This window comes from Hippopotamus amphibius, chromosome 3, assembly GCF_030028045.1.
Source record: "Hippopotamus amphibius kiboko isolate mHipAmp2 chromosome 3, mHipAmp2.hap2, whole genome shotgun sequence".
In the NCBI taxonomy this organism is placed as follows: Eukaryota; Metazoa; Chordata; class Mammalia; order Artiodactyla; family Hippopotamidae; genus Hippopotamus; species Hippopotamus amphibius.
The window spans coordinates 154,759,878-154,783,153 of NC_080188.1; the positions used below are offsets into that span (position 1 = coordinate 154,759,878).

At 45.4% G+C, this 23,276-nt stretch overlaps 1 protein-coding gene across 5 annotated transcripts in view; it reads right to left on the minus strand.

Annotated features, from left to right (window-relative positions):
• Nucleotides 1–905: 905 nt before the first annotated feature.
• PM20D1 (peptidase M20 domain containing 1) overlaps nt 906–23,276 on the minus strand; it is a 32,122-nt gene continuing 9,751 nt past the window's right edge. For 2 of the 5 annotated variants that reach the window (XM_057729640.1, XM_057729635.1), the window contains exons 10-13: nt 23,075–23,146; nt 17,600–17,768; nt 15,382–15,481; nt 13,449–14,186 (exon numbers count right to left, since the gene is read on the minus strand). In XM_057729640.1, the coding sequence (XP_057585623.1) occupies nt 14,063–14,186; nt 15,382–15,481; nt 17,600–17,768; nt 23,075–23,146 (465 nt within the window). In that variant the 3' untranslated portion in view covers nt 13,449–14,062. Of the gene's footprint in view, nt 971–11,230; nt 11,271–11,292; nt 11,744–13,448; nt 14,187–15,381; nt 15,482–17,599; nt 17,769–23,074; nt 23,147–23,276 lie in introns of those variants that run through there. The other 3 variants (XM_057729638.1, XM_057729637.1, XM_057729639.1) reach the window with 3 other exon arrangements.

Here is a 23,276-nt window from a genome sequence, read left to right on the forward strand (position 1 = left end):
TTTGGCTGGGCCTTCCTCTTTCCGAGGAAAGAGCTACACGCACATCCCAGCACATACAGCAACAGGAGCAGGTAATTCCCTTGGGCAAGGGTGTTAAACACGTACAACCTAGCTCCTCACCTCCCACTCTAGTACTCAGGATTATTCCATTTTATCTGCTGGGACGTTTGCATCAAGGGCTTGAAGTCTCTCAGCACCTACTAGAGGAAATGTCAGTGTCAAAATTGGGGTTCTAATTTTGGCTACGAACACTCAGTCTCTGCCTGGAGACAGAACTGCTAGACTAGGAAATAATGGGTTTCTTCCAAAAGGGTCCGTTTCTGAATAGGTGGTGTAGGGATGGGTGGGGATTTAAGGTTGATGTATGTGGAGACTTTTCAATCAGGGGATGGAAACAATCCCTGCCCTGCTCCATTCAACAGTCCTCCCTGCCCCCTTTTCATCTTGCCACAGCTAAGCCACCTGTACGTAAAATCTTGATCTGTCTTCTCTTCCCTTCCTACCTTCTGTGTTTTTTTTTTAATCCCCCTGAAACAGTTCCCCCTTTCCTGTGAGGTTTTTTTTTTTTGTTTTTGTTTTTTTAAGTATACCAGACCTGTGGGAAAGTGCACACATCCTAACTGTGCAGGTCAACAAATTATGACACAGTGAACATACCTGTATAATGGCCACCCAGATCAAGAATTCAACCATTACTGGTACCCCAAAAAGCCCTCCTCATGTATCCTCCCAGTCACTATGCCACTTTCTTTCCCAAATTAACTTCTATTTAATTCCATATGTTAGTTTTATTTGCTTTTGAACTTTATATAAATGAAACCATTCAGTTGGTACTATTTTGTGTCTGGCTTCTCTCACTCAGTACTATGTTTGTGAAATTCATGCAAATTGTTGTGGTAGCAGTAGCTCATTTATCTTCATTGTTGTATGGTATGCCATTGCAGATATTGATGGAAAATTAATAGTCAATCTAAGAAAGAAATAGAAAATTTTATTTGAGACAATATGAGGATTATAACGCAGGACACAGTCTTTCAGAAAATTCTTGACTGTTGAAGGTCAAAGCATAGTTATGTATGTTTTTGAGACAAATGTTTGTACACTGAATGACATATCGACAGTTTATGCAATCCAGATCTGCAGTATAAAGTACGTAGTGGGTCATCATGACCCCTTACGAGATAGAGAAGGAAAGTTATCTCCTAAGGAGGTCTGGTTAATACAGATGCACAATACAGACTATAGGAGAAGGAAGAGGCCCACATGGGCAGAGAAAATTTTTATGTTTAAATTTTTCTTGTCTTGTAATAAAATATGAATTTTATTTCATCACTACTGAATGCATATACCACAATTTATTTTTCTATTTTCTGTTGGTGGACACTTGGGTTGTTCTTAGTTTGGGATTATTGTAAATAATGCTGCTATGACAGTTTTGTTTCTGTCCTTTGGTACACTTATGTTTCTATTTATGTTGGATATACACCTAGGAACAGACTTACTGGGTCATAGAGTATGTTTATATGTTTAGTGTCAATAAATGCTTCTAAATAATTTTCCACAGTGCTCATGTTAGTTTGTACTCCTGCCAGCAGTGTCTTAGAATTCCAGTTACTCCACATCATCACTTTGTATTGTCAATCTGTAAAGATTTTAAAATGTTAGCTATTCTGGTGGGTGTGCAATGAAATCTCATTGTGGTTCAAACTTACATTTCCTTGGTAACCAATGAGATTAAGCACCTTTTCATATATTTATTTGCTATTTGGATATCTGTTCAAGTACTTTGTCCATTTCTTTTGTCCATTTTCTATTAGGCTTTCTGTCTTATTGCTTTATACGAGTTGTTTTTTTAATATACATTTCAGATATGAGTTCTTTGTTGGTTATGGGTACTGCAAATATTTCTAGGAGTATATAAATACTGAAGCCTCAGGGCCACTGGCACAAGACTATAAGCTCTATGTCTATTTTGATCACTCACGTATTCCCAGCTCCTAGCACTGAGTAGGTGCTAAATAAATACGTGGAATGAATGATGGATGAGAAGGATGAGACTCATCCAGGTAGTCTGTCCTGTGTTGTGCTGAGTCCTAGGGCCAAACACTGAAAGGGACTAGAGGGAGCAGATTTCTTTCCAGTGCAGCCAGCTGTGACCTTGGCAAGGGGAAGACACCCAGCTCTTCCCTACTGAAAAAGCAGAAATAGCTACAGTCTGTGAAGAGAGAAGCACGGATGTAGGGAGCAGGGGTCACCGATGAAAAGACAGGAACTATAAGCAGGTAGCAAGCCAGCCAGATGCTTCAGAAGGAGAGCCTCAGAGGTGGAGGGGGTGGTGGTGTCAAGGAGACAGTAAGGGTCTCTGAGCATCACAGTGGACCTTCGTATGACAAGAACCTCCAAGGTCATGTAGGTGCTACTCCTGCTTACTCTTTTCTTTTTTTTTTGGCCGAGCTGTATGGTATGCAGGACCTTAGTTCCCTGACCAGGGATTGAACTGGGGTCCCTGGCAGAGAAAGCGCTGAGTCCTAATTACTGGACCACCAGGGAATTCCCTCCTGCTTTCTAGCTCTCTCTTTTTTTAAAATAAATTTATTTATTTATTTATTTACATATTTATTGGCTGCATAGGGTCTTCATTGCTGCGTGCAGGCTTTCTCCAGTTGTGGAGAGTAGGGGCTGTTCTTCATTGCGGTGCGTGGGCTTCTCGTTGCAGTGGCTTCTCTTGTTGCAGAGCATGGGCTCTAGGCACACAGGCTTCAGTAGTTGTGGTGCATAGGCTCAGTAGTTGTGGCATGCAGGCTCAGTAGTTGCAGCTCACAGGCTCAGTAGTTGTAGCGCACGGGCTTAGTTGCTCCGCAGCATGTGGGATCTTCCTGGACCAGGGATCGAACCTGTGTCCCCTGCATTGGCAGGTGGATTCTTAACCACTGTACCACCAGGGAAGTCCCCCTCCTGCTTACTCTTAAAGCCTGTGAGTTGAGAGAGCTCTTCTACATTTTTCCTTTCCAAAGGAGATGCCTTGAGACTGGTTGCAGGATCTCATGCCTACCTCCCCATTAAGGATCTGGCTTTAACTTCCTTATGACCTGCAACGTCCATCATGTAGATGAAAGACCACCGAGTCACTGGCAGCCCCTTCGTTAGGGGAAACAGTGACTGAAAACGCCCGCCCTGGCCAGGCAAAGACAGTAACAGTTTGCATGAGTTATTTTATGACAGGAGATCCTGGTAAGGACCATGGAACTAACAAGCCACCACCAACCTTTTCCAAAGGGAAAGGTCAAAAGAAGAGAGGAGACGCCAGTCCAGGTGTCCTACCAACCTCCCAGAATCCTCCTCACTGGAATCCATCTTGGCTGAGTGGTTGCATGCACCACCAGAAAGCACCCTGAGGCAGAATGATTGGCCAGAGACAACCCAGAAACTAATCCCATCACCATAGAACTGAGACTTCAAGCCACGTGGCAGAGCACTCCTCTTGGTTTCCCTGATCCTGCGGCTCTCTGCCTGGGCACCCCTTCCCAATAAAGTCTCTTGCTTTGTCAGCACGTGTGTCTCCTCAGACAGTTCATTTCCAAGTGTTAGACAAGAGCCCTCTCGGGCCCTGGAAGGGGTCCCCCTTCCTGCAACACCTTCATCTCCAGGAAGTCTTTCCCCAGGCCTGTTGTGTTCTCTTGCAGTCTTTCATCACTTTCTTTCTCTCCACTGTCCTCTCCTTCTCCTTCTTCAGCTACAGCTGATACCAGTTCAGGTCAGAAGTCTGACCAATTCCCATGACTGCAGAAGAGAAATTGCCCCCTTGCAACACTGCAATAAACTCACAACATCCCCTCCTTAGGTCCTCCCTCAGAAGACAATGAGGCTAGCAGCTGCTCCAGAATTTTCTATGTAGGATAAGCTTGGGGGATTAGCAGTTTAGTTGGAGAGGGGTTGATGACGTGTCATGAAATGTCACTTGTATAGCAAGCACAGTGTTTCACTTAGAATATGAGATTGTTGGCAGGAGTGGAGGATTTGCAGGAAGAAGGAGGTGTTGATCTGCCAGGGGCCAGTGAGGGAGGTACCTCCGCGGGCAGCCCTCTTTCGTCTTGCTTGGCACTTTTCTAATATGTGGTTCATTTAGCTTCTGTCCTGAGGTCCTCCAGGTCCCGTGGCCTTCTTTCAGGGACAGCTGCTACCTACCAATGGCTTCTCATGAACTACCTGGATGCTCATCCTGACATATCATAAAATTCCAGGGCGCTGTAAATCCTGGCTCCCTTAACCAACGAGACTAGCCTGACATGGCTGGAAAGTTTTCTGTCTTTTGTTTCTGCTGGGGAAGGGATGCCCCCTCCCATTTTTCCTCTTGCTGTAACCCCTCCCCAGCTATCTCCCTCCCAAAGGTCAACTTCTTTCCTGCTGCCTGGAGCTAAGGTGATATCCCCTTCCGGCTTCATTCAGTTCTAGGAGGATGTAGTGATGGGGGTGGATGGGGAAGTGTGGCCATCTGTGCTCAAAGCTAGTTGCTCTCATCATCCCCTTTTCTTCTCTCTAACTGAGCTCCCCTTTCCCAAAGTCCCTTGAATACTTTCCCTAGATTTCTTTAGGCTGGATGGTACCAGGTATTTTGGAACTGCAGTTCTGAAATTACAGGGCATAACTGGGAAGACAGCAGCAAGTAAATAGTCTGGTGAGCTATAACTGGGGAGATGAAGTAATCTTTGAGAGAGGCACAGTTGCAGAGTGGAATGTACCACAGCTTTGTAATCACATGGGCTTGAATCTATGTTCAGTCACATATTAGGTATGTGACCTTGAGCAAACTCCTTTATGTCTCTGGCCATCTCTAAAAAATGGAGATACTACTCTCTTTCTTAGAGATGCTGGGGAAATTAGTGATGCCTTAGCATTTGGAACAGTTCCCACACACAGTAGGACTAGTATGATTTCACCAAAGAGGAAGAGCCATAAACAAGAATTAAGCATCTGGAAGGGACAGCTCGGGCTCTCTCTCTGGGACTTACACTGAGGTCTAGACTTCACAGAGTGTGAGAGCACTCCTAACTGCAAACGGTTAAAGATGGAGGATCTCTGTCACAGGGATGTGGGTGGGGACATAGTCTAGGGGGACAGCACCCCTGCAGTAAGTTATCAGTCAAAGATGAGTAAACTTTATCTTTCCAGAGACCGGATACAAGAAGATCATATTTTGCAAACCAGATTATCTAGTTTCAAAATGCCCTCTGTGTTTACTGCCCTTTGATTATCCACTAGCCCAGGCCTGGTCATAGGAATCACCTGTGGGCACTTCTTTTAAAATATGGATTTCCAGGCCTCTCTCCTGGAAATTCTGTTTCCAAAGATCTGGTGCCAGGCCAGGAAATCCACCCTTTTAATTAGTATACCAGATGACTCCCGTGATCTGACCAGTTTGGGTAACAGTGCCCCTCCCCAGTGGTTCTCAATCATGGCTGCATATTAGAACCCCTTGGGAGCTTTAGCAAACCATATGTCTTTGTCAGACTTCCCTGGTGGCGCAGTGGTTGAGAATCTGCCTGCCGATGCGGGGGACACGGGTTCGATCCCTGGTCCGGGAAGATCCCACATGCTGTGGAGCAACTAAGCCTGTGAGCCACAACTACTGAGCCTGTGCTCTAGAGTCCATGAGCCACAACTATTGAGGCTGTGTACTGCAATTACTAAAGCCCGTGTGCTTAGAGCCTGTGCTCTGCAACAAGAGAAGCCACTGCAATGAGAAGCCTGTGCACCACAATGAAGAGTGGCCCCCACTTCTCACAACTAGAGAAAGCTCTCTCGCAGCAACCCAGCACAGCCAAACAAACAAACAAACAAAAACGCCCAAAACAAGAAAACAAAACCAAAAAAACCCCAAGATGCCTTTGTCATAGGAGGAAACACTGAACACTGGCTCTGGAAGTCTTTAAAGACATGGAGGTGCTACAGTTGAATCTTCTTGTATGGATTTATATATTGACTCATTTAATCCTAATAATTACTCTATGTAGTAGGCTGTTGCAACTTAGCTCAAAATCAAGTCAGTGGATTGGAGAAAAGTAGGTGTATCCAAAAGTTACTTAGGTTAGTCATTAGGGAAACGTAAATCAAAACCATAATGGGATACCACTTCACACTCACTAGGTTGGTTATAAAAAAAAAAAAAGAAAAGCAAAACCCAGAAAATATAACAAGTGTTGGTGAGGATGCGGAGAAATTGCAACCATTGTATGTTTGCTGGTGGGAACGTAAAATGGGGCAGCTTCTGTGGAAACAGTTCAGTGTTTCCTCAAAAAGTTTAACACAGAATTGCCATATCACCCAGAAGTTCCACTCCTAAGTATATGCCCCAAAGAATTGAAAACAGAGGAGAAAAGCCCTCTAGTTAGAGGAAATAAAGTGCAATGGCAGGCAGGCAGGAGACAATGTGGCATTTTCAGGAGCAGCTGAGTTTTCAAAATGTGGCTGCGCCCATGTAAAGAAGTGGGGGGGCGATAAATGAAATGTAGTCTCTGATGATTACGTTACACAACTTAACATGTGCCCTTTTATGTGTTGGTTTTGTTTACCCAACTAGGCTACAAAGTTCTTGAACATAGAGACTTTATATTTTAAAATTTATATTAATTTTTAGTGCCTTATATTTTAAAAGTTCTGTAATGTTTGCTGACACTATTTTCTTTAAAGACTGTTTTTTGTTGTTGTTTTTGCTTTTTTTGTTTGTTTTGTTTTGTTTGTGTCCACAGTGCTCGGCTTGTGGGATCTTAGTTCCCTGACTCAGGAGTGAACCTGTGCCCACAGCAGTGAAAGCACCAAGCTCTAACCACTGGATCACCAGGGAATTCCCTAAAGATTATTTTTTAAGAGAAGTTTTAAGTTTACAATAAAGTTAAGAGAATGGTATAGAGATTTCCCAAACGTGCACAGCCTCCCCTGTTATCAATACCACTCACAAGAGTGGTACATTTTTTCACCAAGGATGAACCAACGTTGACATCATAATCCCCCAAAGTCCATAGTTTACCTTAGGGTTCACTCTTGGTGTTGTACATCCTGTGGGTTTGGATAAATGTATAAAGATATATCTCTCTCACTATAATATCATACAGAGTATTTTCACTGCCCTAAAAATCCTGTGTGCTCTGCCTATTCGTTTCTTTTCAGCACTAAATAATATTCCATTCGCTGGATGTACCACAGTTATTTATCCATTCACCTACTGAAAGGTATCTTGGTTGCTTCCAAGTTTTGGCCATTATGAATAAAGCTGTTATAAACAGACATGTGCAGGTTTTTGTGTAGATATAAGTTTCCAGCTCCTTTGGGTAAATACCAAGGAACACGATCAGTGGGTCATATGGTAAGGGTATGTTTAGTTTTGTGAGAAACTGCCAAGCTGTCTTCCAAAGGGACTGTATTTTTTTGTATTTCCACCAGCAATGAAAGAGAGTTCTGTTTCTCCACATCCCCAACATGATTTGATGTTGTCAGTGTTCTGGATTTTGGCCTACAATTATAATAGATGTGTAGTGGTACCTCACTGTTTCAATTTGTATTTCCCCATAACACGACGTGGAGCATCTTTTCACATGCTTATTTGCCATCTGTGTATCTTTGGTGAAGCATCTGTTAAGGCAGGGGTCCCCAGCCCTGGGCTGTGGACCAGTACTGGCTGAGGCCTGTTAGGAACTAAGCCGCATAGCAGGAGGTGAGTAGTGGGCAAGCGAGCAAAGCTTCATCTGCTGCTCCCCATCACACCCCATCACTCGCATTACCGCCTGAACCACCCCTGCCACCTCCCCACCCCCACCCCCCCAGAAAAATTGTCTTCCACAAAACTGGTCCCTGGTGCCAAAAAGGTTGGGGACCACTGTGTGAAGGTCTTTGGCCCATTTTTTAATCGAGTTGTTTGTTTCCTCATTGTTCACTTTTCAGAGTTCTTTGTATGTTTTGGAGAATAGTTCCTTACCAGATGTGTCTTTTAACATGCTGATTTAAACTTACAAATGTGGTTTTTCTTCCTTAATCAGACCCTTAGAGACTGAGTCTCATTGATTCTTGTAGTGTTAATTTATGGTGCTATGTTGATGACTCACAGATATCTTTGTCTTAGACTTTTCTTCTTAGCTCCAGACTTGGGTGTCTCAACACTTCCCGCTTGTCATATCAAAATGGAACTCCTATCTCCTAGATATCTACTCCTTCTTCAGTCTTCCCCTTCTCAGTAAATGTTGTCACTCTCCCATTTGCTCAAGTCAGCTGGCTGGGAGTCATTCTTGACTCCTTCCTCTATTTCTCCATCTCCCTACCATCCATCAGTCACCAAGTGGCATTCATTGGCTCCAACTCCTAAAGACTTTTATTTCTTAACTGAGGTAAAATTCACATAACATAAAATTAATCATTTAAAAGCATACAATTCCCTTGTTAATGGATCCACAGCAAGGTCCTACTGTATCGTACAGAGAACTATAGTCAGTATCCTATGATAAACCATAATGGAAGAGAATATTAAAAAAAAGAATGTATATATGTATGAGTCACTTTGCTGTACTACAGAAATTAACACACTGTAAATCAACTATACTTCAATAAATAAAATAAAAGCATACAATTCACTGACATAGAAAACAAACTTATGATTACCAAAGGGGAAAGAAAGGGGGTGGAGACAAATTAGGAATTTGGGTTTAAAACATACACACTACTATATATAAAATAAACAACAAGGACCTACTGTATAGCACAGGGTTTGTAATAACCTATAATAGAAAGAATCTGAAAAAGACTCAGTTATTTATGTATAACTGAATTACTTTGCTGTACATGTGAAACATTTTAAATCAACTATTCTTCAATTTAAAAAATACAATCCATTAGCATTTAGTATATTCACAATGTTGTGCAACAATTACCTCTATTTAGGTACAAGATGTTTTCATTACCCCAGAAGGAAGCCTCTTGATGGTTAAACAGTCACTTCCCACTCCCCCGATCTCCTGGCAATCACTAGCCTGATTTCTGTCTCCATTTTGGACATTTCATAAAAATGGAACGATGTAATATGTGACCCTTTGTGTCTGGCTTCTTTCTCTCAGCATAATAAGTTCAAGGTTCATCCATGTTGCAACATGTGTCATTCCTTTTTATGGCTGACTAATAGTCCACAGTATGGATACAATGTATTTTGTTTATCCATTCACTTGGGACATTTGGGTTGTTTCCAACTTTTGGCTATTGTAAAGGGTACTGCTGTAAGTATAAACTTTTGTTTGAATACCTGTTTTCAGTTCTTCTGAGTATATGCTTAGCAGTGGAATTGCTGGGTTATATGGTAATTCTATGATTAACTTGTGGAGGAAACAATAAACTGTTTTCCACAGTAGCTGCACCATTTTACATTCTTACCAGCAAATGTACAAGGGTTCCAATTGCCCCACACTGTCACCAACACTTGTTATTTTCCTTTTTTTTTAAGGTATGGCTAACCTAGATGTGAAGTGGTATTCCACTGTGGTTTTGATTTTCATTTCCCTAATGACTAACCTACATAACTTTTTAATATGCCTACCTTTCTCCAATCCACTGAGTTGATTTTTCAACTCTAACATTGCAGCAGCCTACCTCACAAGGTAATTATTAGTATTAAATGGTTATATACACACAAATCTATTTATCGTTATCTACAACTAGATATCTAGCTATAGATATTGATAGCTATAAGTATTTAGAACAGTGCCTGGAGTATAGTAATCACTGTATAAGTGTTTGAAAGAAGGAATAAAAGGAAAAAAACAAGAATGGAAAGATGGAAGGAAGGAAAAATAACCTTGTGACTATTCTCCCCTTTACCACTGTCCTTAAGTCAAGTTCCAGACTTACAAGGCCCAAACAAGCCTCCTTTCAGTTTCCGGAAGGCATCAGGCTCTCACCTGCACACTCTATCCATCTGGCGCATCTCCCCCCTCCCCATTCTCCCTAATTCTCTGCCTTGTTAACTCTTATTCAATCTTGAGGTGTTAGCTTATTCATGACCTCCTCATCACAGAGGCCCTCCCTCCTGATTCCCCCCCCACTGACCAGGCACCATGGGGTATATAAAATAAGACCTTATTTTTTAGACCTGGGCAAGCGAGCTCCTTGCCCTGGGCTTCATGCTTTAGAAGGTACCATTGATTACAGCCACAAAAGAACTAAATCTATTAAAAACATAAAGGTGTTTCTGTCACTTGGGGTTCAGCACTCAGTGCTGGCAGAGAGCATCTGGCCCTAAACACACATTTCTTTTCTTTTCTTTTTTTTTATAAATTTATTTATTTATTTTATTTATTTATTGGCTGCATTGGGTCCTTGTTGCTGCACACGGGCTTTCTCTAGTTGCTGAGAGCGGGGGCTACTCTTCATTGTGGTGTGCAGGCTCCTCATTGTAGTGGCTTCTCTTGTTGTGGAGCACGGGCCCTAGGTGCGTGGGCTTCAATAGTTGCGGCACATGGGCTCAATAGTTGTGGCTCACGGGCTCTAGAGCACAGGCTCAATAGTTGTGGCGCACGGGCTTAGTTGCTCCGTGGCATGTGGAATCTTCCCAGAGCAGGGCTCGAACCCGTGTCTCCTGCATTGGCAGGTGGATTCTTTACCACTGCGCCACCTAGGAAGTCCCTAAACACACATTTCTAAGACTAACATAGTTCAGGCCCCAGAGAAATACTTCTCTATATAAATTGCCCTATGTCTTCAGAGAAAAAAAAAATTACCTCTGAAATGCCCTAAAGGTTTGTGGGTCATGTCACTGTGAACTCTGGAGACAGACATAGCTTTGGAGTGCAGGGAGGAATTGAGCTGTCAAAGCACTTAGCTAAGGGAAAAGAAAATTGACTTGTCAAATCCTTCCTCTCAGATAGCATGACTGCAAAAGACTCCTGCATGGCAGCTTATTCCCCAGGAGCGCTAAGCGACCATTTTCTTGCTTCTTTTTGAGTCCCAATTTCTGGTTCTGGAGGCGCTCATGAATTAGTGTAATATTTGCAATGCTGCACATGGTGGCTGAGGAACATCCTGTAGTATTAAATAATTTAGAGCATCTTACATTTGTAGGTCTAGATGTCACATATATGAAACATGACATCCTTTTTATTGATAGCCACATGGACACTGAACACTGAAAAACTGCAAATAGTTTTATTTTTATTAAAATATTTAATTAGGTTTAAAATTTGAAAAAAAGTAATGAAGTGTCTGGCTCTTCAGTAGGAACTTTGTCTCCATTATTTCTTCTGGAAGAAAAGAATACTGGATCCAGAATGGCCACGTTTTCAGCAACTCAGGTTCAAAGTCAAGGGACTTCAGCCAAAATTTTGTCCTTTCCCACCCTCTTTGCTTATGAATATTTTTGCCTTCCTTCCAACCTTAGGGAGTGAGGTATGAGTGAGAAGCTTGTGCTAAGTCCTTGATGGGGGTGTGCTGTGTACGTGTGATTGATTATCTGCTGGAGAACTTTCAAGGCAGCTTTGGGGAGTGGTAGAGGGATGGAGGTAAGGGTGGAAGAAAGTCCCAGATTCACTGTCCCATCCTGCCCAGAATCTTAGGATTCATGTTGTTCTGGCCAGCACTTTCAGCTGCTCTTTCCAGAAAACTTCAGGGGCTACAGGGCTGGAATTTCTGTGTTTTCTGAGCCAGGATTTGGAGCAGTTCCCTCTCAAGGCCTTCCTTCCCATTCTGGGGGTTCGGAAGACTATCGTTTCTGATGCTAGAAGAGAGTGGTGAGACCAGATAGGGACAGGGTTCACTGCTCACCCTTCTCCCAGTTATCCCACAGATCATTAGAGACCTGGTTGTCCCCAAACTCAAGAAGGGAAAAGAGCTGAACCCAGAAGCAGAGGGTGGGTGTGCTAAGGAATGCTGGCAGACAGAGGGGGAGGTATGAATAGGGAGAGGTCAGCCAGGGGAACAGAGAGCTTGAGCTAAGAACCAAATCCAACAGTAGAACAGCCTTTGTCCTTGGGATCTCCCTGGATGAGCATGAATGAGCCACACACCACAGGTTCTTGGGGGCAGGCAGTGGGGTGCGATTGAAAAAGCACTAGACTTGGGGATTTTTTTAGCTGCATTTGAATTCTAAGGCTGTCCCTTAAGAGCTGTGTGATCTTGGGAAAATGACTTCTCTGAGCCTCAGTTTCCTCTTCAGTACTATTAGCACACAGGCTTTGGATGCAGAGAGGCTCTGCCCCTAACATCTGCATGACAAACGACTTAACCTCTGAGTCTCAGTTGCCTCCTCTGTCAGAAACAGGGGCAATAACCCCTTCGGAGCAGTTGTCAGTATTAAATAAGATCATCAATGGGAAGTAGATTTCATCAGTCACATAGGATCATGGAATAACAATGAGCTTGGGGCCAGGTGACATGGGTTTGAATCTGCCTCCAGCTAGATGTGTAACCTCTCGGAGAACCAACTGCTCTGTAAGAAGAATGACACCTGCTTCACGGGGTTCTTGGGGCTCTGATGAGATAAGGTGTGTGAAAGCACTTTGTACAGCTCTGTACAAATGCGAAGAATCCTTTTGGTTCTTCAGCTCACCCTCTAACAAAGGCTGAATAAGTACTGAATTGGCCAGAAAAGGGAGGGCGAGGGAAGGAATGTGAATCTTAGGGGGAGTAGCAGAAAACCTCAAATAATCCCTGCACTGTGTTTCTAACACTTTCTATTAGGCCCCAGCTCCTAAGAACAGCTCACATGCACAGGTGGGCAAGAAGGGGCAGAGGAATGTGAGGAGGGAAAAGGAGCCCACTGCCATCAAACCCCAGGAAGGCATGGAAAGTCCTAGTATGGAGAGGAAAAAAAGAGGGAGTCTCTCAAGTCTCAGCTCCCTCTGTGCCTCCCTCCATGACCTTGACTCCCTTGTGATCCACAAAGCACAGCTCCCAGCCTTGAGCCAAGAAATGCTGCCTTTCAGTGCTCCCCACCTGACAGCTACTGAGCAGATTCCAATATGCTCAGGCTTGGATTCCAGAGAAAAAAGACAGGAGCTCCGCAGTCCCCTAAGGGAGGGCAGCTCGCCCCTTCCCCGCCCCACCAGCCGGAGCAGAGCCCCTCCAGGCAGTCCTCCCCACCCCCTGCCCTCCACTTTCCTTTGATAAGTCTGAACCAGGACATGATGCCAGGGCCAGGGCCCTGCTGGTCCTGGGCTCCAGAGAGAGGCTGCCCTTCCCTCGGGAGCTCTGCCTGTAGGATGTGCCAGGGAAATGTTTCCACAGATTAGTGCCTCCTGGGCTGGGACAGCAGCAGCAGGTGGCAGGACCAGGGCAGGGGAGGGAGCAAAGCCCAGGGAACCCTTGGGAGGAGCCCAAGGACAGAAGCTTTCTTCTCCAGGCTCCAGCCTCCAGAACCAGGAGGTCTGGGGTTCCTCCGAAGCCCGCTGCCTCCGTTTTACCCCTCAGTGACCAGCTGGTGCTGCATAGACCGTTTTATTTGACCAGTTGTTGTGGTAATTACAGTAGGAACATAGTTTGACTAAGTCCTGCTCCAGGTGTAGAATAAATGGGTGTGTAAGGGGAGGGATGCGGGGGCAGGAGAGGAAAGATGAAGAGGCAGGTAAACAATCCAAGGGGGGTGGGGGGCAGGGAGGAAAGGAAGTTACAGCAAGAAGAACTATATAAGCCATGGAAAAGGCAGCCCAAAAAGTGCGCCCTAAATTAAACACTTGTATATAGTAAAATCTGGTTGATATTTTTCAACTCTGCATTTGTTCAGTCAGGCCCTAACAGGGAGCAGTTACATCACCAGCGTAAGACAGACAAGCCAGATACCTTCTAGGATAGGGACAAGAAGGCAGTAAATGCCGGTCAGCTGAGGGATGGAGTTGTCAGGAGGAAGGGAGAAGCTGGGTTCCTGCCGGCCTTCCCCTTCTCCCTGGCCTTGCTCTTGAGTGAGTTTAGGAGTGAGCAAGGCAGGTGGGCAAGGTCACTATAATGTGATTCTGACCCAAAGTTTCATCAACACTGGCTTCCCCCTTGGGTTAGTCCTGGCCAAGCATCGGGCATCCCTAATCCAGCTGGCTCTCTGACCTCACAGTTCGTGCAGGTGAGGAACCGGCCCCGGCTCTGCATCAGCATTCTGGATAAACTCGAAGACGAATGTCACCTGGGTCTCGTAGGCTTGGACCGAGATTTTCTCGTTGATTCCGTGGATGCTGAGTGAAAGAGATTTGGGGGGAAGAGTCCCTTGCTCTAGTACAAGTGTTATTACAGAGCACCCCCCGCCCCACATCCCCTGGAGCCACTGGCCTTTGACCTTCCAGGGATAGAAAGTGGGCAAGGTGGGAGCGGCCATTTGTAGGAAGTGAGGTTTCATAAGACATGTTGGTCATCTCTCCAGGATGCATGTCCACGGCAAAGAACAGTGAGGGCAGATAACGACAAACTCCTGGGGACTGCAAATCATCTCCTGCTCTGGAATCCACTTGATAATTTCTCCTCTGGGGGGAAGTTATCTTTTAATTCACTCTCTAAGGCCAGAGTCCCAGCTAGACTTATTTCTAAGCCAGCCACCCCCACCCCGCATCATTAGGGCACAAGTGGACAGAAGGGGCAACTGCCCAGGGTTCTCCACTTCACCTAGAACTTTGCCACCAGATCCGATGCCCACAACCTGCCCCCACACAACACAACACAACCAAATCACACATGTAACCTCAAGGATGAAGGAAATAAAGAATAGCTACTCTTGGTAAAAAAACAAACAACGCCTCCCACAATGAAATCTGTTCTTAAGCTCATATTCAAATATTTTTGTTTTATTGGCAACTGACACGATGAGGAAATGAGAGCTGGATGTGGTAAGGAGCAAAGAGGTAAATGGAAATCATCCCCCATAATCCAAGACTGAAAATTTGCTGAAGAACCCATTCACTCAATTCACATACAGTAGCTGAAATTGGTGAATATCTTAGCTTCCTAAAGTCTGTTTTCTTTTGAGAATTCAAAGCGCGAGCCTACCTTTGATCTCAGTGCACTTCACTGAGTGGAAACTGAGAACTCTGGAGTCCCCTCTTTTGGGGGAGAAAATGAGATCCAGAGAGGACACACTCTTTCAAAGGGAGGAAGAGGTGGATTAGCACTCAAGAGTCCTAATTCTACCAGGTTCTCTCTAGTCATTGGATTATCTCCATCCCTGAACAACAGTCACCAATTCCTACAAATTCTGGGGAGTGGCAAGACTCTAGCGGTGAGGAAAGTTGGCCAGTTGGGTTCCACAATATCTTTATTTTAGTTTGTGCAAACCCCGGGTTTCCCCCGTTCTGTGGACTGTCAGAAGAATGGGGTGGAAGAGGGAAAGATCAGATGTACCTCCTCTCTCCACAAAGCTGTCCAAACCTGTTCACTCACCTGCTGAAGCTCTGAGGCTGCATGTAAATGGGGTTGAACAGGTAGATGCCGGTGGTAAGGTTTGTATAGTGTCTGCTGTCTGTGTTGCCAATACAAGTACCTAGAAAGGAAAAATCAAGAGGAATGGGGCTTGATGTGAGCATCCAGGCCAAGGAAGTGGTGGCAGGTGGGCTACCTGGAAAATTGGGACCCCTGTGTCACCACAGAAGATGTCTGGTCCTTCCCTGGAAGCCTGCAGCTATGAATTTTTGTCCTTCAGGCTATTTGTTCTCAAAACCTTTCTAAAACACCATTTCAGTCAGGAACATGAGATCTCCTCCCAAGGGCATTAATGAGACATCCCTTGAATGGTCCTCTCTCCATGGTGATCATGGAGGCCAATAGCATCATTTCATACCCATAGACAAGTTACTCTAGAAATCCAGATATCCAGAAATCTCAGTACCACTTTATTGCCTGAGCTTTCTTGTGTATCACCCAGGTCAGAAATGAACAGTCTCTGGGGGAATTTTACTGCTATAAAATGCAATCCTCTTAAAGTAGAATATAATTTCCTGTTATTCTTGTCCTCTGAAGGAGGACTCTGTCTTCCTAGAGTCAAACTTCAGGTTTGGAAAGTCCCAGGATACTCTCTAGTGTCTCACTCTCCTGAAGGTAGCAGGTCACCCCACTCCCCAGCTGGGGCTGGACTGGTCCCCAGTAGGAGTGTTCTTTGAAAAAAGACCCCTTGGAGCATCAAAGTGTGGTGGGATGATTCAGGATGGTAATTTGTGTTCTGTTCTCCTTTCCACTCTTGGTTTCAAATGGGTAATCAGCTCCTTCACAATTCCTGGCTTTGGGGATCTCTGCCAGGTGACGTCTGCCTATCTTTATTTTGCAAAAGCCTAGCTCTGTTGACAGGATTATGGCAGGTGCCCTAGAAGGGAAAGGGTAAGGTAGGGAGCCTTTGAGGGCCAAGAGAGGAGAATCTGGGGGTGCGAAAGCCAGGGTTCCTAGGTGATGGGGACCCAGGCCCCTGCTCTGTGGCAGGAGTCGAAGGAGATGGCAAATCTCAGAGTCCATTCAGGGTATGTTCTCAGGGTCTAGAGTCAAAGATCTCATCCCCTGACAGGTCAAGGAATCAGAGGAAATCTGCAACATGAAGTGACCTTATGGCCAGGACAATGGATGTCTCAGAGGCAACCACAAGGACTGATGACCACAGACTAAGGGACCCTAATGCTATGCTGTCACATAAACCCTGAGGGCCTGATTCAAGGTGGTGTTGGTGGTGGTGCTTGGGGGCTTCAATAATGTCTGAGGTTGAATTTCTGAGGAGTGGGTGAGATTTAAGTTCATTAAAAAAAACAAGGCCGCTTTTTTTTCCCTACACCTGAGGAGCTTATGATGCAGAATTTCACTGTAATCTCTTTAAGGGCCCATGCCTAGCGCAGGGGCAGGTCCTAAGTACTAATATTAGCTTAGAAAACCCATGATTAAAACTGGATAAAAGGAACGTGAACACAGGCCTTCACATTAGAGCACCTCTTCCTCACATCACAGACCAGAGATTCTCAAACCATGGTCAGTCATCATCCCCTGGGGTATTTGTTAAAAAGGCAGGTTCCACGGTCCTCTCCAGAGTCGGTTAACCTGAATCTTTGGGAGTGGGTCCAGGTAATCTGCATTTTAATAAGTTCCCTAGGTGATCCTCTTCTCCTCTTAAATTTGAGAACCACTGTCTATACAGCATAGATTTGGAAGGTACGCTGGAAGACCGCGGAAGGGGCATACAGGCACTGCTACTGGGAGAGGTGAAGGGGGTTAATTCAGATGGTACAGCCAGGAGGAGTTTCTGGGCTGCGGATTCTGAGCTCTGTTGCTGAGCTGTTATCCTAGAATGGATCAGAACCAGACTGGGGGGAACTCGGCCCCCTCTGTGGCTCCTCCAGAGGAGGGGGAATCTGGAGGGATCCTCTACTCCATGCCAGAGTGGCTGGCCTGGCCCAGGTTAAGCAAGGACCTAGGCTTGGCTGACCTAATTTATTGTTTCTGATCCTTTCCTGTTTGCTTTCTCACTTCCACTTGGAGGGGAAAATACAGTTCCAGTCCCATCAGGAGAGGAAGCAGCCAGCTGTTTCCAAGCTGAACAGCTGGGGTGGGGGTGGGGTAGTGGATATTAGATAGGATATAGTTCCGGCCCCTGCCTCCCCCCAGCTACAGCTGATGAAGTCATTACCTGGGGTAACAATGTTGATTTCCGGGAAGACAGACTGTATGGTCTGGCGGAGCAGCTGGTAACCCAAAGCCTGATCATCAGAGGGGCTGACAGGCAGGGGGTCAAAGGCATCTAACACGTGGAACTGGACCCGGTCGTCAGCCACAATGTCCTTGGCTAGTTTTAGGACCTTGAGGCAGGAAACAAAGGGAGTTGGATTTCTTAGTGATCTACTATCCAAGTACCATATGAATTTAAACAGTCTTAATTCTTCTCCAGCAAGGCAGAGCCCTGGAGTTTACAAAGGAGACTCATTTTATCACTGGGACCTCAATTTCAGCTGACTGGTTGTAAGAGATAGAAGGGCTGGTCTTCCTGGAAATCAGCATGGTAGATTTAGGTTAAACGTTTGGGAGGTTGCCTTACAGCTGTGAGGCAGATGGGGGACTGGAAAATCAGGAAATTGTGTCCTTTCCCTTGGGTTGAGAACCCTGGGCTGGGTGAAAATGTAGAAGGCACAGCACAGTGTAAATCTCAACAATCTCGAGACAGGGGGATAGATGCGATGACCTCACTTCAGCCTGGGAGAGTCTCTGACAGGTGGTGACAGGGTCATATACTTTCTTTCTTCTCTCTGGGCATCCCTGCTTCCTGTTTGTAACCAACTGCACTGAAGTCAGGAAGATGAGCTCAACAGACAAAAAGTCAGGAGTTGGGGTACTGGTATTCAAGCATTCTCTCTGTGCCTCCTTTCCTCAGGAAGGAACCTGAGGAAGCTTCTAGAAAATTCAGTCTGAAATGACTAGAGCTGCACTCAGCAAAAGTCCTGGTCCCAGGCAGGATGTAGACCAGACTCTGAGGATCAGGTCATACGGAGCCATGTGGGAATGGACCAGGATGCTGACTTAGGGTGGCCCCCAAGCCCACCCAGCCACCCAGGGAAAGCCCCAGCACTAGTCCATCTGATCAACAGTTGCTTTTGAACTGTCTCTGCCCTAGAAAGGGGACTGTGTGTCCCATAACTGGGGGGCATGATCTCAAGAGGACCCCTTTTAGGTCAGTGTCTCCTAGAAGCATGCTATGAGCTGAGTCTGGAAAGGAAATGAGGGTTCCTACTTCTGGCTTAGAAACCACCATTTGAGCCAAACCAAATTCCCTGCTGTTGGATTGGGGGTAGGAGCCAACTCACTTGTCAGATTTTCACTCTAGCACTTATCTCCTTAATACTCTGATACAAGAATTAATATGTAGACTGGATGTATTCTTGACCCACTGGAAGGTTCCTGAAGTCATCCCCACAAGAGTCTGCTGCTCCCTGTCCCAAATTATTTAAGGATTCCTGCTTCCAGAAATTGAAGAGGGCATACATATTGGACCTCCCTCAATGAGTGCCACAGGAGCTCAGGTTTCCCACCAGTTGTTAGGCTAGGTCCTGACTCAAAGACCTCATTTCTGTAATTCCAGTATGAAGAACATAAAAAGCATGCAATGGATGTTGGATATACAAATTTTAAAAGTTGTGAGCCAATAAAAATAATAATGGGAGTTGTCTCATTAAGGAGTTTGTCCAAGGTTTATACAGTTAATATTGCTGGGCTGGGTATCTGAAAGTGGTTTATCCAACTTCACAAGGAATGTTGCTTTGCTGCTTCCAAACTACCTACAGGTTGAGGTGGCGTGGACTAGAGCCAGAGAGAAAGTGGTGTTTATTTAAGATGGATTCCTTAGTGGTACGAATTTTGAGCCAGAATTTGAAGGACGGATATGGAACTGATGGAGAAGAGGCAAGAGACAGTCTGAGCATGGAGAGAGGCATGCATAAAAATTGAGGAGTAATACCAAACTTTGTGCCACAGACAGCCACTTATTGCTGTGTGATGTTCAGCAAGCTCCTTAACCTCTGTGTCTCAGCTTTCTCATCTGTTAACAGAAGGATAACAGTAGCACCTACCTGGTAAGGTGGTTGTTACCACTACTGGGATATATGTAATGTGCTCAGGCTGATTCCTGGCACTCAATGTATGTGAGCTGTTACGTGCCTATTTAGAATGGAGGGGCCATGCTGGTCAATCATCAGAGGCACAAGGATGGGACTAAGCAGAGGGACTCATGAATGGTAAGAGGGACCTCAAAGGTCACTGTAGAGCACGTTGATCCCTCATTTCTCTGAGCTCCTATAGTCCTTATAGCACATTCCCACACTATGTTGTTTTCTATTTTATGCAAAGCTATATTTTCCTCTCAAATGAATGATAAAGTCGTTGAAGGCAAGGACAATGTGTACTTAAAAACTGGTAAGGTCTTTAGAGTCAGGAAGACCAGCTTCCATCCTACAGTAAGGCTGTTCATTCGAATGTCTATGACAGGCCGTCATCATGCTTGACTATTTCCAGCGGCAGAAAGCTCACCATCATGTGTTTTAACCTATTCCACCTTTGAACAACTCTGTTATGTCTTCCTAATAATTTACCGAGATGTGGCTTCCTGTCCCACCCATCTAACCTCCCCCACCTCTTTTTATTATTATTATAAAATATTCTATATAGTCCTCAGGATAATATAGTACTAGACACATCAGCAGGATTTCACCTCTGTTGAGATCAGGGGCGTGTGTCGCCCCAGGTCTTTGCTCCTTGTTGGGTTTCAGTGTAAATGCCCCCTCAGAGAGGACTGACCGCTGTATTTAAAGCTGCTCACCGCCCCACTCCCACCTCACAATCGCTTTGTGACATATCATCCTATGATTTTCTTTGGTACCTACTTCTTCTACTTGTTCATTTATTTGATTACTTGCTTATTGCTGTCTCTATCCATGAGCACATAACCCAGTTTAGAATGGGAATCTTGGCTTGTTCACCATTTTCCCAAGTGCTTGGAAGAATGTCTAGCCCACAGTGGCCACTCAGTAAATACTTGGTGAATGAATACATGAAGAAGGAAAGGAATTTTCTGTAAAACACTCTAGATAGGTGGACATCCAGCCTCTGAAAAGCTCATTACCACCTAAGGTGCCATACTCCAAAGCTTTCCTTTAAGTGAGGGCTCCCTGAAGCATCTCTCAGTGGCCTTGTTTCCACTCCCTGAGACCCATGCAAGACAAACTTTCCTTTCTACATGGTAGCCTGTTACACTTCTGAAGGCTCTTCTTCCTCACAGATGGGTGCTGGAGACCTATCTGTGAGTCCATCCATGACATGGGAGAGACCAGCTAAAGATGCAGGAAGATGGCTCTGGGAGCCATTTATGTTTCCATCAGATCCAGCTCAAGGCTCTGCACCCTCAGCCCTCAGACCATCAGGGAGTGTCCCTGATGCATGGAATCAGGGCACAAGGGAGAGGAGTGACCAGGAAAAAGAGGTGCTGTGTGCATTTGGGATGACGGGGGCTTTCCATTCCTCACTGGGGCAGGTGATGGGCCTAGGGATTCCGGAGATTTCACCAGATAGGCTGGGAAGGAAGGCCACTGTGGCAGGGAACTGGAGAGGAAGGAAGAGTGCTAGAACCTGCGGAGATGAAAGCCCCAGCTGGTGGAAAACAGCCCGTGGAAAGCACACGGAGTTGGAATGAGGCTGGAAAAAAACTGGTGGAAAGAAGCTCAGTGAGGGGAATTTAGGCTCCATGAGCCCCCAGGGAGAGGACAAAGCTTGGCACTGGATGAAAAGCAGCAGAGCCCAGGGCTTACACTGTCCTAGCTTCCTGCCAGTGCTGGGTGACTCTGGGCAGGCTGTCAGCTTGTCCCTCCAACCCCTGCAATGAGGGGTGTGCCTCCCACCCTGTGCGAGGACACACAACACCCTCCATGGGGAAGGCCCCAGGGAGAAAGGACCACAGAAGTCTAAGTGTGGTGGCCCCTCGAAGCTTGTCCCTTACCCTGCTTAATCCTTGAACACATTATTCATCTGACAGTTGTTAGGTTGCCCTTTTTTGCTCATTTTCAGAAGGATCAGATTTACCTTCTAAATTCTTTTTAGCTCCACCTGATGTTTAAATGAGCTGGCCTTTCCTACAGATGTCAAACATTCTGTGTATTTCTTTTCACCCTTTAGCTTTTAGTTCAAATATCACATCCTTAGGGAAGCCTTGCCTGACCTCCCAGACAAGGTCTGGTTCTTTGCTGTATTCTGTGACAGCGCCCAGCCCCCTCTCCTCAGAGCACTCATCATGGTTTGCAAGTATACATTCATTTCTGTAATTTTAAAATTGATGCTCGCAGCAGAATATTGCAAGGCTCTGTCCGCAACCCTCTTCTCTCCAAACATTACACACCTTCCCGTGGGATTTTATTGGCCATAGAGGTTTCAGTTATTGATACTCCAGCCTCTGTCTCTAGTTCATTCTCTCTCTAGATCTGAGGTATTTATAATTGCCTATTAACATAGCAGAAGCTTCTCAAATTTCTAAACCGTATATTTCTCTGTGCACTTGCTCTTTTTCCTGAATTCCTAATCTTGGCTAAAGGCATCAGCAGCCAGCCAACTACCCAGGTTTAAAACCTTGGGGTCGTCCTGCCTTTCACTCACCCCACATCCATTACACACCGCATCCTGCTGAACCCATCTCTCCCACCTCTGGCAGGGACTTCTCAACCCCATGACCACAGCCTTCATTCAGACCTCCATACCTACTGCCTGAGATGTTGCAACAGTTTAACTGTTTCTTCTTACTCCAGGGCTTCCTCGGCATCGCCACCAGCACTGTCTCCCTAAAAGAGAATCTGAGTCTATCACAGCCCTGTTTGAAGACCTCTGACAGTTTCCTTTTGTCCACAGATTACAGCCTGAACTCCTCCGCATGGCATACAAGGCCTTGATCCCTAAACCACAACTCTATTTTCATCTTCCATCCTTCTCCCCAATTTATTCTACTCTTTAGACTTTATTTTAGCTGTAGTTTGAATGTCTTCTAGCAAAGTCCTATTTGTTCTTTAAGTCCAAGTTCAAATTTCTAGTGATCAGAAAAGACTTTCTTGATCCATCAGCCCCCTTCTTTGCACTGGTCCTATGGTAATTTGTTTGTTGTGAATTGTTCTAATCCTCGTATAATGTGGTGGCTAAAAGCACAGACCCTGGAACGAGTGCTGGATGTATAACGCTGCACATGTTACTCACCTGGTCTGTTGATCTGTGCCTCCGTTCTCCCTGCTAAATGAGGATAATACACTTCCTACTTCATAGGGTGGTTGTAGGGATTAAATGAGTGTGTGTCTATCTGAGAACAGTGCCAAGAGCACAGAAAGTCCACTGTCTGTGTTTGCTACTGTTGTTATCATTTCCTATTTGTCACTTATTATTATCATTCATCTCCCACCCCCCAGACTCCAAGTTCCCCCAAGCCAGAGCTCTCCTATCCCAGCCAAGCACCTGGCGCATAGGAAGCCTTTGAAAAATCACTGAACAAATGAGAGCCTGGGCCAGCCCTGGGATTGCAGCTCTACCCAGTCTCAACGGCCACCCCTCACTGATGCTGACCCAGCTGTCAGGAACACGTGGTACATACCTCCTGGACTGTCTGTGCAGGGTGAATTCGGAAGTTGATTGTGGCCTGGGCCACTGGAGGGATGACATTCACCTAGAGAGAGAACCACAAACCCTGGCTTGAGCCGACCTCAAGTCCACCACACCTGACCCCTGCCCAGGAAGTGCCCACGACCACCAACAGGGGGAGAGGAAACTGATTTGATTAAAAAATCCAAGGTTTA